The 15,505-nt window shown below is 34.9% G+C and overlaps 1 protein-coding gene across 3 annotated transcripts in view; it reads left to right on the forward strand.

The window, feature by feature from the left end:
* The window catches only part of NR3C2 (nuclear receptor subfamily 3 group C member 2), a 172,709-nt gene that overhangs the window by 115,905 nt on the left and 41,299 nt on the right, over nt 1-15,505 (forward strand). For all 3 annotated transcript variants that reach the window (XM_063310299.1, XM_063310297.1, XM_063310298.1), the window contains exon 4: nt 7,047-7,163. In XM_063310299.1, the coding sequence (XP_063166369.1) occupies nt 7,047-7,163 (117 nt within the window). The remainder of the gene's footprint in view (nt 1-7,046; nt 7,164-15,505) is intronic.

Raw genomic sequence — 15,505 nt, forward strand, 5'->3', positions numbered from 1 at the left:
CCAAAGTAAGTTATGTGAAGTTAATATAGCCAAGAAGCTGTTACTAATGTTTATTTATGAGCATGAAACAAATTTATGGATGTGAAGAAAGAGCTGGCTTTGGTTCTACAGTATTCTTCTATCGCTGAGCAAAATCAAACCAACAAACAAAAAGTCTGGGAGGTAAGTTTCCAGGAGAGAAAAAATTACATATGTACATGTGGGTGCCTCAGCGAAATAGCATCAGAAAAAAAAATAATAATAAAGTAAAACTGAGTATCCACTACAAAATTACCGTACTTCTAACATTTAGAATGTTCCCAGTGATTTAATGCATATAATAGGCAAAAACATTAGGAGTGAAAAATTAGGCATATTCTGATTGTTTTATGTGATTAGTGATATGTTGTGGCTGCTAAAAGTAGTTAAATTTACATTAATTTTATATTAATTTCATGTTATTTGTGCACATTTACGTCACTGGCATAATGATCTCATTCCCAAATAATGTATGTTACATGAGTGTGTTAATTTACATAATTTGGAATGATGCAAAGTGCTGGAAATGATGTACTTTGATCATTACAGGAAAGACATATTTGGGTTGTTCTCACTGTTTTGGATTCTTCAAAATCTCCCCAAAATGTGGAGATTTACAAACACAGTGTCCACTATCCTTGATCAATATGTGATCCTGAAAGAAAGCATCCTCTTCTTTCTAATGTTTAATATTATCTCCATGTTATCCTTTAGTTGAAAGAGAAAGAGCTGGCAACTATGCTGGATTTGGTTTAATGACTGCCAATTTTTAATTTTTCTTCTAATTGTTCTGTAGTTAAATATTCATTATTTCTAACCTAAGTTTCCTGATAAGTTTAATTTGATTCCAATAATTATACAGTGTTGGCAGTGAAGTATACTTCAATTCATCCTATATTGTTGTCAGAAATCATAACTCGATACACATGATAAAATATGTGTTAAAATCTTCTTAGAATATTCTCCAATCAACAAAATGTAAATTTGCCCTATCGAATTGAAGTGCTGCTTAAAGATCTTGTCAGCAGATTTATCCATGTGACATTTTAAAGGAAGATTTCATCTGGCATATAGCGCTTTATATAGTTTTAAAAGAAGGATCCAGGAAACTTTGTAAAAGTTACAGTAAAATGTACTTTCAATAAACATTTGACAAAGCTTCGCATGGATGTGTTTAGCCAACAGATGCCTTGTTCAGTTTAAGGCTCATTATATTTTTTATGCTGTAAATATAATGTGATTGTATTTGTAATGCATTGTATGTGCATTGCGTATGCATAGTATGATTTTGTCCAGGGTATCACAGAAACTGGGATGCCCAGAATGGAGGTTCAGGCTGAGTATTAGCTATTGGCTGACAAACCAATACATTTATTGCATTTAGTTTTTGTAAACAATTATTTTTCCAACTGGAAAACTGCAGTAGAAAAAAATCGCATTAAATGGGTTACCAGCAGCATATTTAAGATCTCAAAAATCTCTCAAAGATAAAATGATACATAACAGAACAGATGGAAGGCAACAGGCTTTCAGAGCAGTGGAACTTGGGTTGTAAAGCATTCTTGGGAACCTGCAAAATATTTCAACATTCTTACTTTTCCCAGGCTGAGGAAAGCATTTTACAGGGTTAAGTACATTATCCTTCAGTTTGCACTTTTTCAGGATAGTATCCTAATACCCCACTAGCAAAGCATGCCTGCCTGTGGGGTCCTGGAGAGATGAAAACAGTTTATTGCTTACATAATGTAACTCTATAGGGTATGTTCAGAATATACATCTCATCCACTTCTATAGAGTGTCAATACACAGGAAGAATATATAATTATTATGTGAACCTTGTTCTCTAAGATACAGATTTATTTATCACCTGTAAAATAGCTCAAGCTTGAGTTCCTGCAGTGAAGACGCAACAGCTGATACCAGTCTGAATATTACTGTTTTCTTCCTTTTATTTTTGTTTTTATGTAATTTCCTGATTGTTGATTAAAATAACATTGACTAATCACATTCATGACTACTAAAGCTTTCTGTTTGAGTAACTTTGTTATGAAAGTATAATATGATATTATACTAATCATATTGCAATTTCTGCACTGCGTATCAGACTTTTAAAAAAAGAGTTACTATGTTCATGCCAACATAGTATGTTAAAAATTATTTCAAAATGTTATTTTACGTTTTAAAATGTTATTAGAACCGTTCATCTTTGTATGTAAAATATGTCTATATAGTGCAAGGAGTGTTGGCTTTGTATGTTGTAGTTTATTGTCTTATTATTTATTTAGACAGTATTACTGTTAAGTTCTAGGGTTATGAAAGAGTACACTTTTTAAATTGCTCTACTTGATCATTACACCCATAATTTGAACATTGCATGCACATACAAAGGGGTGTGACTGCACATTTGTGATTGTCATCTTAACTTTTTCTACCCCCAGTACATATAATCCGGGAAGGAAAATAAAGAAGCAAATATAAAATGTCATGCTTACACTTAGGCTTCTAAATTGTTATTGATGTAACATATCCAATTTAATATTACAAACATCAGGGGAGACTGTAATGGCAAGCATGTGACCTGAGAGAGAAAGAGACTGCGAAAGTTGTAAATGCAGGCATTGGTTGCAAAGTTACTTTTTATCATCATTGTAACTGTGAATGGTGACTGTCCAATTCAGTTGCTAAACGAGGACTACTTGTATGATAATTTGATCCTGGACATTTGTGCCTGAAGTGAGAACTCTGGGTTGATTTGTTCAATTATCCATTTGTTTGTTTTCTTGGCTATACATGGTATTCTCAAGATTCTTGTCCAACATGAATGTTCAAAAGCATCTGTATTTTTTCTATCCTGCTTCTTCAAAGTCCAGTTTTCACTTCTATAGAATGTCACAGGGAATTCCATTTCTTAGACTATTCTGATTGTTGTTTCATTTCATAGGCCTTCATGGCTGCTGGACCAAGAGCTATTCTGTGATATATTTCTTGACTGCTTGCTAATTTACTGTCGGGCCTGAAAGGCAAAAGCTATCTACCATTTCATTATCAGTTCTTAGGCTGGTTGTTGTTGCTGTTGCCATTAGTTTGGCCTTCTTGATGTTTCTTGTTAGTCCCATTTTTTTCACTGTGGTCCTTGACTTTCATTACTAGGGCTTGCAGGTCATTTGCATTTTCATCTATGAAAGTAGTATGAACTTAGTGCAGGTTATTGATGTTTTTTCCTTCAACTTTAAAACCATGCTCATTTCCTCCCACTCAATACATATTCAGCATATAAGCTGAATAAATAAGGAGAGAGTATACAGACTTGGTTCACTCCTTTGCCAACTTGGAGCCAATCTGTTTCGCCAAGTTCTGTCCATACTGTGGCTTCATGACCTGTTAATAGGTTTGCATGAGGGCAATGAGATGTTCTTGGAATCCCGTTTTAATAATCACATTCAACAGCTTGACATAGTTGACACAGTCAAAGGCCTTTCTATACAATCATGGCTATACTTATTTAATGCATGCTTAAGCTTTACTTGGTTTTTAACAGGATTTAGTGCTGATTGTCTTGGCCATACAAAACTACAGCTTAAACTTTTTATCCCTCTTCAGCCACCTGTATTTGTGATAGCTCCTTCAGAGTTACTCATAGTGATCTGAATGAACTTAAATTCATCAAAGTCCATACCATAATAAATTGCTGAATTTATAAAATTCCATCAGAAATACTTTACTTAAGAAGTAAATAATATTTCAGCCTTTGGTTTACTGATTTTAAATATGTGGAGATAGATAGATAGATAGATAGATAGATAGATAGATAGATAGATAGATAGATAGATAGATACAGTTGTAATTGAAATTATTCAACTCCCACTGCAAATCAGGTTGATTGTCAAAATGTACAGACTTTCAGCTGTTTGCAATGAACAAATCAAACAAAAACAATGGAAATAGCTCAACACAATGAATGCTTCAAGTGGTGTCCCCAAAGTCAACTGAAAATGCAACTTATAATGACTTCTCCAGTCTCAAAATTATTCAACCCACTGAATAGAATCAATCACAACAGCACACATACAGTATGTGATCATCACGTTTATTATAGCCCTAAGGCCAGACACAATCAAACTATACTATAGTAACTATCTTACATTCATACATACATACATACATACATACACATAAATTTTAATAAATTATGAGAAAACTAAAGTTTTAGTTTTTGCCTGACACCACTATAAGGTTCACAAATGGCAAATAAATGGGACTCCAACTGAATAGGTGCGCACCTATAAATACCTTGGAGTGCAGTTTCATGCTTCCTTATCCTGGAACACTCATTTTCTTTATCCGGCAAGTGTTGCACAGGATACCACATCAGCTATTATAAAATTCTACCATTCCAAAGGAGTCCATTATATTCCTGCAGCTTGCAAGGTCTTTCAAGCTAAGGTAGTCCCTCAGCTTCTCTATGGCTCTCAAATCTGCTCCCTTGCTAAGCTAAATTCTATTGAAATCATCCAGAATAAGTTTATTAGAGCCATATTGTTGGTACCAGAAAGTATCAAAAATGCTACCCTGTGGGTAGAAATAGGTATAGTGTCATTGGATGCCAGAGCATGGTTCCTTCTTCTTACCTTCTGGCTAAAGTTAATTATGTTGCCTATAGATTTATCCCTATTAATATTTAGAGATAATTTTAAGTCATCTTGGCTAAAAAAAGCCTTAGATAAAATTAAACTGTTGGGCTTCTCTATGGAAAATCTGTGCTTATTAGGATTTGATAATGCTGAACCTCCCTGAAACAATGAATCTGGGATATAGATCTCCAAACAAATTTAAGTAAGGTGCCAGAAGGGTTCGTTCCAGCTTCTTATCTATCATCTATCACAGTTCTGAAATTTTGTAAAGCTTTCACTTTAGCCAGGCTGGATGCACTGGCCTCTGCAGTCCTTTTTGGACATTTTAAGGGTACTCCTATGCATCTTCGACTATGTCCATGTGGTGGCAGCTCAATAGAAACCCTAAGCCAAATGTTGTTATATTGTTCCCTATATAAGGATTCTAGACAAATCCTTATATATCCGTTATTGAAGACATTTCCAGGCAGGGAGAGTGATTTCTATCTAATGTTACTTCTTTCAGACAAGGACCCAAAAATATCCTCCCAGATTGCCCAGTTTTGTGCTACCATCTGCACAATATGCCACACCATCACTTAGATTTTGAATTTCTTAACATAGTATTTAATTTCAATTCATTTTAGTATTTTCATTCTTAATTAATTTTGGATTGTAGTATATTAATTGCTTTTGTTTGTATGTATGTATGTATGTATATATGTATTAATGTAAGATTGCTACTATTGTATAGTTTTATTGTGTCTGGCCTTAGGGCTGTAATAAATGTGATGATCACATACAGTATGCAAAACAGGTGTTGTCTCAAGCACACCTGATGCAACTAATCAATGGCTTCATTAATTGCACCAGGTGTGCTGGAGCTGGAACACATGAAATACCTGAACTGGCTAGGGGTTTGTTGAGTGTCACGTTTGACTGCATGTTAGAAATACAGTATGGCTAAGTCAAAAGAATGGTCCAAAAAGGTAAGAGAAGAGATCATTGCCCTTCACAAACCAGGAACAGGATACAAAAAGATAGCGAAGACATTGAATGTTCCTAGAGACACCATTGGAAGCATAGTTCACAAGTTCAAAGTTAAAGTAACAGTGGTTACACTCCCTGGACGGGGCAGAAAAAGGAAGCTGTCAATGGTGCAACCAGATTTCTGAGAAGGCAGGTGGAGAGAAACCCTTGAGTGACTGCAAAAGACCTGCAGCAAGACTTGGTGGCAACAGGCACTGAGGTTTCAGTGAGCACAGTAATGTGTACTAAACACAGAAGTTCCCATGCCAGAACTCCAAGACGTACACCACTACTGACCCAAAAGCACAAGAAAGGTCAGCTCTGATATGCTCAAAATCATATAAATAAGCCACAGAAGTTCTGGGATTCTGTTCTGTGGGCTGATGAAACAAAACTGGAACTTTTCGGTCTGATGGATCAGCGGTATGTCTGGAGGAAGAAGAATGAAGCATATGCTGAAAAGAACACTCTACCTACAGTTAAGCATGGTGGTGGCTCGGTGATGCTCTGGGGCTGCTTTGCATCCTCTGGCACTGGAAACCTGCAGTGTGTGGATGGCAAGATGGATTCACTGAAGTATCAGGAAATCCTAGGAGAAAACGTCATGCCATCTGTAAGGAAGCTGAAGTTTGGGCATCATTGGACCTTCCAACAGGACAATGATCCCAAGCATTCCTCAAATTCCACTAAGGCTTGGATGCAGAAGAAGTCCTGGAAGATTCTACAGTGGCCATCACAGTCACCTGACTTGAACCCCATAGAAAATCTCTGGTGGGATTTGAAGAAGGCTGTTGCAGCACACAAACCCAAGAATATTACTGAACTGGAGGCCATTGCTCATGAAGAATGGGCTACAATTCCTTAGGAACACTGCCAGAAGCTGGTGTCTGGCTATGCATCTCGTTTGTAGCAGGTGATAACAGCAAAAGGGTGCTCTACTAATACTGAAATGCTTGCCATGAAGGGGTTGAATAATTTTATAAGTTGCATTTTCAGTTGACTTTGGGGACACCACTTGAAGCATTCGTTCTGTTGAGCTATTTCAATTGCTTTTGTTTGATTTGTTCATTGCAAACAGCTGAAAGTCTGTACATTTTGACAATCAACCTGATTTGCAGTGGGAGTTGAATAGTTTTGATTACTGTGATAGATAGATAGATAGATAGATAGATAGATAGATAGATAGATAGATAGATATTGAATGTGTGTTTTCAAAATTGTTGTGAGCAGTTATTTTAAAATGCTCTGGCAGATTTAAAAATAATAAAAGTTACAAAAGGTGGGGAGGAGTTTTTACATGTAGAGCTGTGAATCTGTATTGTGGATGGTTTATTTACCTGTGTATGACTAAAATAGAGTTTATTGTGTTCTGCGTTTTGTTTATTGCAGGGCAGCACAATTATTTATGTGCGGGACGGAATGACTGTATAATTGATAAAATTCGAAGAAAAAACTGTCCAGCTTGCAGATTACAGAAGTGTCTTCAAGCTGGAATGAATTTGGGAGGTAAGTAAATCATGAGTAGATAAGTTTTCTTTTTATTTAGCAAAAATATGTTACACCTGATTGTTTTTGTCAGATGGATGATCCTGTAAACTCTATCCTGAATTACTCTACGGAGAAGAGGCATTTTACAAAAGCTCATAAACTCCTATTGTCATTCTCATTGTCATTTTTTAAAAAGAAATTATAGTTCAGAATAAGAAAGGTGGGAGTTAGATGATGACTATAATTTTAGTGGAGTTCCAGGCAGCTAATTGGATTGAAGTATTGGGATTGGGCACAGTTGGAGGGTTTTTTTCTTGTTTTGCTTTTTTGTGGTGCTGTGAGAACATTCCAATAAAACATCAAAACAGATTTAATCAAAGGAAAGCTATGTGTTATCTGCCAGTTTTCCTGCTGTTTTCCAGCCTAGAAAAAATTAATTATAGTAAAAATATGGAAAAAATGTATAACTTAATTGCATAATTAGAATGACAGTATTTTAATGATATTATTTCATATTTATCCTGTTAAGTACATAGCATAATTTTTAGTTACATATCTGTTTAAAAGTGAACTGGAAAACGAAAGTTTTGTCCAGAAAAACAAGAGGTATGAAATTGTAGATTTTCAGAATGCAGAATGCCCCCACTTCTGAATCTTTTCTATTTGGGCCATTTGAATAATTTTACTCTAGGCTTCACTCAGAAGAAGAGAAGAAAGGAAAAAAGTATGTTGCTCATTAAAAGGACAGCAGCAATTGAATCCAGAAATTTCATCAGAGTGATGGATCTTAAATTGTAGCATTGCAATGCAAGCTATGTCCCTTGTATACGTGCATGAGATGTTGTGCCATGTATACAAAAGGGGTGGAGTTTGCATCATGAGGTTGTGATATATGTTTCCTTAGTTGCTTCCCACAGATACCATGAAGGATGGAGAATCAGCAGGATTCTGGTAGCACCTTTCTAACCAACGAATTTTACTGAAAGGCCTAATCTTTCATGAGCAGCGGCTGACTTCACCAAAAACTCATGAAAACTTACATCTTTTAATAAATTTTACATCTTTTAATGCTAGTTAGAAAAGGTGCTACCAGACTCCTAATTTTTTCCCCCAGAGACTGACTTGGTTCTCCTCCTACATTGCCATGAAGAGCAGCTACTCAAATTGATGTAAATACAGACCATATCTGTATTACATGCAATTACATATATCATTAATTCCATGTATCTCTTCAACAAAGTTGCATTTCTGTTTCTGTACTCTGATATTTCAGTGTAGTACATCACAAAAACAAATAGGCATCTCTTCATTTCTTTAGCAGTTTAGATTTTTTTTTTCTGTCTTTCATTTTGTCCCATAACTGATTTTTTCCAAATCTATAGTGCTTTCTTCTCAGCTTGTCATTCAAATAATGAAGTTTCTTGAGTGTTTTTTGCATCTGGCACAAAAACTGCAGTAAATATCACTACCATAACTGTGCTGCAGAATTCCAGATGATCACAAGGGCTCTAGTTGACAGCAAACAATTACCATTTTTATCTTTCTTTGTGGCACATGACTGTAATCTATTATTTTTGCAGCACAGAAATGGTAAGTGGTGATCTCTTGTATACATTTCTTTTAGCTCAAATAACAAAATTATTTTGTTTGCATTTCCTACAAAGTGTGCTTATTATATCTCACTCGGACATGAGAAGCTGTAGTAGACTTAAGCTATAGTTGGCTTAAATGAGTAATAGAATAATTACTATTGTAGAATAGAAAAAGAAAACAAGAAAAGTTATTCTTCAGTAACAGAGGGAGGAATCAAGGAGTGGAGCAAGAGAATCTTGAGGCTAGAATGAAAAACAGGGATTGGTTTCTGTGACTTGTAAAGGTCAGCCAAAGGGAACAGTTGGGTGTGGAAGCAACAAGAGGTAAAGCTGAAAAGAGAATGGACCGGTCTTGGCTCTGGTTGTGAAAAAGTTTTTGAACAAAGTTAGCAGGCGAGTTGGCTGACAATGCATATACTAGCTAGAGAATAGTGCCGTAAAATGAAAGTGGGATGAAGGTTGATGTAAAAAAACCTGTTTGTTTGTTTGTTTTGCTGAACTTGGGATATGATGTTAAAATTCAGAAATCTTTGCTTAAATAATGTAAAAGTGTATTTCTAGACATATTGGAACAGTATGCTAGTACATACAGTACCTTACTTTTAGCAATTATTTCTATATTCAATTCGCATGAATATGAGTCTGATTAATCAGTCAGTTGATTTCACCATAGCGGTTAACTTGAGTTCAGACATGATATTATTTCCAGATTTAATGGATGATGGTGCATGCAAAGATCTACACTTACGTTTAGTTTTCATTAAATAAAATGAGCTTCTACCATGTAAAAACTCCACTGAAGGGGAGACCATCACCTCTCTGGGTAATTGGTTATGCTGTTGAACAGCTGTTACCATTAGGAACTTTTTTCTCACATTTAACAGGAACTTCTCTTCCAAGAACTTAAATCCATTTTTCAGTGCTCTGTACTCTAGAACAAGAGAAAGCAGGTCTTGATCTTCTTTATGCAACAGCCTTTGTATTGGAAGAGTGCTATTCTATGTACCTTCACTTACCTTTTCCTAAGGCCAAACATACTCAGCTCCTTCAGTTCCTCTTTGTAGCTCAGTTTCTGTTCCCTTATCATCCCCATTGCTCTTTCCAACTTCTCTGAATCGTTCTTAGAGCATGGTGCTTGGTACCAGCCACAGTACCAATGAACTATAACCAAGGCAAAATAAAGTGAAACAATTCCCTTAGATTTGGATATTATACAACTGCTTGACGAAATATAAAATTTATTTTTCCTTTTTCTGCAGTCATGTCACACTAACAGCCAACTACTATTGTAACCAACTTGTTTAAAAATCTTTTTCATAACTATAATTACCAAGTTAGGTATTTCCTATCCTATAACTCTGTATTTGATGTTTGCTTCCTTAGTGAAGAATGTTGTACTTATTTGTTTTAAATTTCATTGTTACATTCAGTCCATTTCATCAACCTATCAAGATCATTTTGAATTTTACTTTTTACTTTGCTGTTTCATTCAATTTTTGCAAATTTGATAAGCATTCTTTCCACTTCTTCATCCAAGCCATAAATGAAATTATCCAGCAATTACCTTTAGGCTACTTCATTTGACACGTCTCTTTAATTTGACAAGAATCTATGCAGAAGGGCTTTGGCTTTTGAGCAAAATATGTATCCACTTAATTGTCATACTGTATGGTTCACAGTTAAGTGCCTTGCTAATCAGTATGTCATGAGGTACTGTGTCAAATGTTTTATATGTACTATATATATAGAAATCACATACTATATTAGAAAAGTTATCTTTTTAACAGGCACCTCTACAGTTCTGTGCTACCTATCTGTATTCTTCCTTTCTGATTTGGTCTCTTTTCCATTTCTTCTATTTATCTTCTTTTCAGGTTTTCTGTATAGCCACTTTGGGTTCTTTCTTGGTCCTCCATTTTTTTTTTTTTCTATTGGGATTGTATGCAATTATGGTTTTACTATTTACTGTATCTTTCTTGAAGAACTACAACTGATCCTGAGTTCTTTTTCCCATTAGTTTTTCCTGCTGTGGGATCCTATTTAACACAGCTCAAAGTTTATTAAAATCTGCTTTTCTGAGTCCAAGATACATGTTTGATTATGTTTTAGTTTCTATAAAATCAAGAACTCCAACATTACATGCTCCTCCTACTTTCATTTCCTCTGCTAAATCTTCTTTATGGTTAGTATCAAGTCCAGGTTAGCTGATCCTCTTGTGTCTTCTTCCACTTGCCTGGAAGAGAATGTTGTAGCAGGACCAGTGAAAAATTTGCTGGAAGGACTTTCCTTGAGTTTTTCTTCTAACAAATTTTGAGTTAATCAATGTTTCTCATCATTATAACATAATGCCTCTTTAAAAGATCTACAATTTCCTTTTGGAAGGCATCGTTGATATGATTGCCTTTGGTAGAAGATAAGAATAGACATGAACAACAATATGGCTGTTATTTGTTCCACTTATCTTAACCCAGATACTCTCTACAGCACTGCCAAATTTATTCTTTAGGCTTTCTGAACAGAATTGGATATTTTTTAGCAAATAGTGGAAATACTTCCCTCTTTCTATTGTTTAAGAACCTTTTGATGAAATTGTACATTACATCACTGCAATGATGTAATAAACTGACACATTTTATCCTCTGTCTGTCATCTTGCTCACTCAGCCATAGTTCCAGAAAACATATCTTTGCTATCAACCCCATTTGTAATGCTAGTCATTTTCAGTATTTTTTTCTTTCACTTTCCAGTCCTCATCTATGGATTGGAAGAATGAATGAGTGTCATGTCCCAATTCTTTCTAAGATCTTGAGAGTTTGTAGTGATACACTTTTAGCTGGTGTTTGAAATATCATTTCTCCCTGTATGTATTAACAGGAAAAGATAACTGTCAGTGGACTTGATAAGTCTTGGATGTTGTTCTGTCACATCCTTGATCTTTACTCCTAGTTGACAATGTACGTTATGAACTAATGAGCCTGATTTGCAAAGATTTCATTCATTTCCTCATAGAAGTAAGTAATCAGTTACCATGACCGTTCCCTTAGTTTTCTATTAGGGTATAATTGTATCATGTTTGTCTTGTTTCCCATTCTGCAGATCTATTTTTATTTCCTTAAATACTTAGAACCTGCTTCACCTGCAAAGGTCAACAAACTGTTTTTGAATTCCACTAGTACAAAATGATACTTTGCTTGTGGATGTTAACTCTGACCCATTAAATGTATTTGTCTTCTTTATGGAGGAAACAAACAGTTTTTATTGTAAAGCTTCCTTTGTTTGCATTAATTAACCCTTGTTGTTTCTTAATAATGTGTGATTTCGTTATTTACTTCAACTCAGATAACTTGTTCGTTTTAATGGAAATGTTCTTTTTGCATAATGTATTTAGTTGTATGTGCTTTATACACACACACATATGCACAGACATACACTACAGGTTGCCCTTGCTTAACAACTGCAATTGGGACCAGAATTTCAGTGGCTAAGTGATGCAGTCATTAAACAAGGCATCACGTGACTGGACCTGATTTTATGACCATTTTTACCACAGTCATTAAGCAAATCACTGTGATCATTAAGCAAATCAATGGTTCCCTATTGATTTGGTTTGTCGGAAGCTAGCTGGGAAGGTAAAAATTGTGATCATGTGACCGCAAGACACTGCAACTGGTTGTAAATGCAAGCTGGTTGCCAAGTGCCCAAATCACAATCACATGACCATGGCGGTGGTGTGACAGTAAGTTTGGGGACAGCTTGTAAATAACATTTTTAGCCCCTTCATATCTCTGAACCATCATTAAATGAATGGTTGTGAAGTGAGGTCTACCTGCAATACAATGGATGGGTGGATGGATGGATAGATGGATGGATGGATATTATTGTAGGTTTCATGTTGGAATCTATAAAATTTGTTTTAAAAAAACAGTGACCACTGATTGATTGATTGATCGATCTTCAAAGTTGTCATTTAAAATGGATTCCCTCTGGTCTGGAATGTACTTTGGCTTATAGATATTGTCAATATTTTAAAATCAAACAACACCTAAGTTAGAGACTGCACATGTGTATTAGCTGTAATCTTTAATAATGAATTAACAAGGGAATTAATTTAATATAATGACTGAGAAGTCATGGAGCTATGTGCTTATTTCTGCATTGTTTCTGTTTCTTTGCTGTATTCTCAAAATGACCCTCTAAATATCTATGGTAAACTGACAAGGCTCTTCCATTTATGTTCCCAGACAACTACTTTTCTAGAGATAATATATCTGTATAAATATATAGCCATTGTAACAGTAGCTATTAAAAGCCTTATTCTCTATGAATCAAAGCAATTCTCCTGAGAGTCCACAAATCATCATACATTCTGCTGTAATGTGTGACTCTTGTTGTGTGAAAAAGCACTTTCTTTTGTTCATGTAGAACAGGGAGAGGATCAGTTCAAAATGTTTTGATGCTTAAGGAAAAGGACAATACACCCCCCCATCAGCCACAAAAGCTTTAATTTAATTAAAACAATACTTTTATTTTAATAGTTTCCTATTTCCTTTTCCCCACATTATCAAAGGTGTTCCATGTTGCTTTTTATTTTCTGCAGCATCTCCAGGGGTCATTTTTCATCATGCCTGATTTCAAACCTTTTGTCCTTAACTACTTCTCAATTTCATTAATGTAGTCTTCACTTCACATTCCAAGTTCGTATCAGTTTGATTGTACCTAAACTGATTCTGCAGAAAGTAATGATATAATCTGTTCCATTGATAATTGTGCACCCATCTTAAGGAATAAAATGTTTTGGATATTGTCAATTTTTATCTGTCTTAATTCAGTGAGATAATGGACTTTTAACTTTGGGAATTCTGTGGTACTAGCAGACTTGCATACACAGCCCATATGGGACTGCATCACTAAACAGAAATAGTACACTTCCTATTTGCAAACAAAGCCACATGATGACACCTCTTCTTTGCATTAGTACTTTTACTGTCATGAATATGGATGGTGGGCAGATGGAGGCCCCTATCCAGGGGGGAAAATGCATGCGTAGTTTAGAGACTTTGAGCTGTCATTCAAAGAAACCCAGAACAGACCCACCTTGAGTTTGGGGGTTTATCTGTCTGGGTTTTCCCACGCTTCTTCAGTTTGGTAGGATTTTCTGTCTACAATATCAGTTAAAGAAAACACTAGAGACTTATTCCTCATCTCAGCGTGGTCTTTGCTTAGCCAGGACACTTACCTTTAAAAAATTATTTCTTTTATGCTATTGGGTACACTCATAACGGATACCCACATTAGCACCATCCAGATATAAAATTGGAATGATCACCACATGAATGTTCTGCAGAAATTTTTACTGAACACCCAAATATCTACAGGGAAGTTGATGTCCTAGGTTGTGGGAACTATTGCTAATGCATGAATGGGGTCAATGTGTCATGTAAGGCAACTGTTGTAAAGTTCAGAAGTTGAGTTGTGTTACATTAAGCATGATGTACTAAAGAAGATAACTTACTGGATTTGTGGTTACGACTGTACATTTCAGAAACCAGTTTAAGCACATCTGGGCCCATCGAGAAACTTAATATTTTAATTAATGCATGTAGCAAGAGGTGCATTTTTAATGTTTCTCTTAGAAACATGTTTTGTTATGTGCTCTTACATATTTGTAACCAAAGATATACAACAGTCTGGACATTCTGTATATATCTTATAACAGCAACACAGAATAACAATCAAGTTTGATTTCAAAGTATTTATACATGTAGTAATCAATTTGTATTTCATAGCTTTAATGCATAATTATTTTGGTGGTCCTAAATTTATATTAGGTTATCTTTAAAAGATGAATATGGTAGATCCTTTGAAACTGAGAAATATTACTAATGCATGAATATCAATCATTATTTAGATGGAAATCTTTCCAGCATGATTTGCTTATTTCACAAATTCTGACAATAGAAATATATCAGGCCTTGAGAGATGAAATAATTGATTATATATTTGTCATAAAATGATTTTAAATTTTTGTTCATAGTCTCCTTTATGTTATATTAAAAATTCACTGAAGTGATAGGAAACTTCATGCAGCTTTGTGACTCTCCTGATAGAATCAATGCTCTTTAATGATACAGTTTGCCCTTGTCTGCCTTGGAAAGCAAAATTGTGAAAATTCATTATATTATGGATTTTCACATACTACCTTTTTAGGAGCTTGTGAATAATTTGATTTAGAGGAAGGGAGATAAATTCGTTAGTTTTACAATGCAACCAATATACTATTTGTACAATGAGGATCAGATCACAGATAATTAGGTAGAGAATTGTAGCCTAAATGAAGCATAGTATTTTCTACTACCGAAGTATCATTACTATAGAATATTGATTTGCTGTCTAAAAACTTCATAGAAAAAAACAGTTGTTGAGCTTAGAATATTGGAAGTTTAGTAAAACTATACAAAAAGAGACATCTTTGCAAAGGGTGGGATGTGGAGACAGAGACGAGCACATTGGAATTTTGTAAAATACAAGAGAGGATTCTGTCTTGAGTTTCTTGGAATTTAAATATTAAACATCTTTTCACTATTAGTATCAGTGAACAAGAACAATTTTACAAAATATGCTTTGAATGTTTATGCAAAGTTATTCAGAGATTCATATTAGATCTGTTATAGCTGTTATTAGTGCACACCAATCAAACCAATTAAGCTGCAAGAAAACAAATTAAAAAACCTGTTTTCACTCTATCATGTCTGTCAAGAAAAAATGCTG

Source organism: Candoia aspera, chromosome 8, assembly GCF_035149785.1.
Source record: "Candoia aspera isolate rCanAsp1 chromosome 8, rCanAsp1.hap2, whole genome shotgun sequence".
NCBI classification, from domain to species: Eukaryota; Metazoa; Chordata; class Lepidosauria; order Squamata; family Boidae; genus Candoia; species Candoia aspera.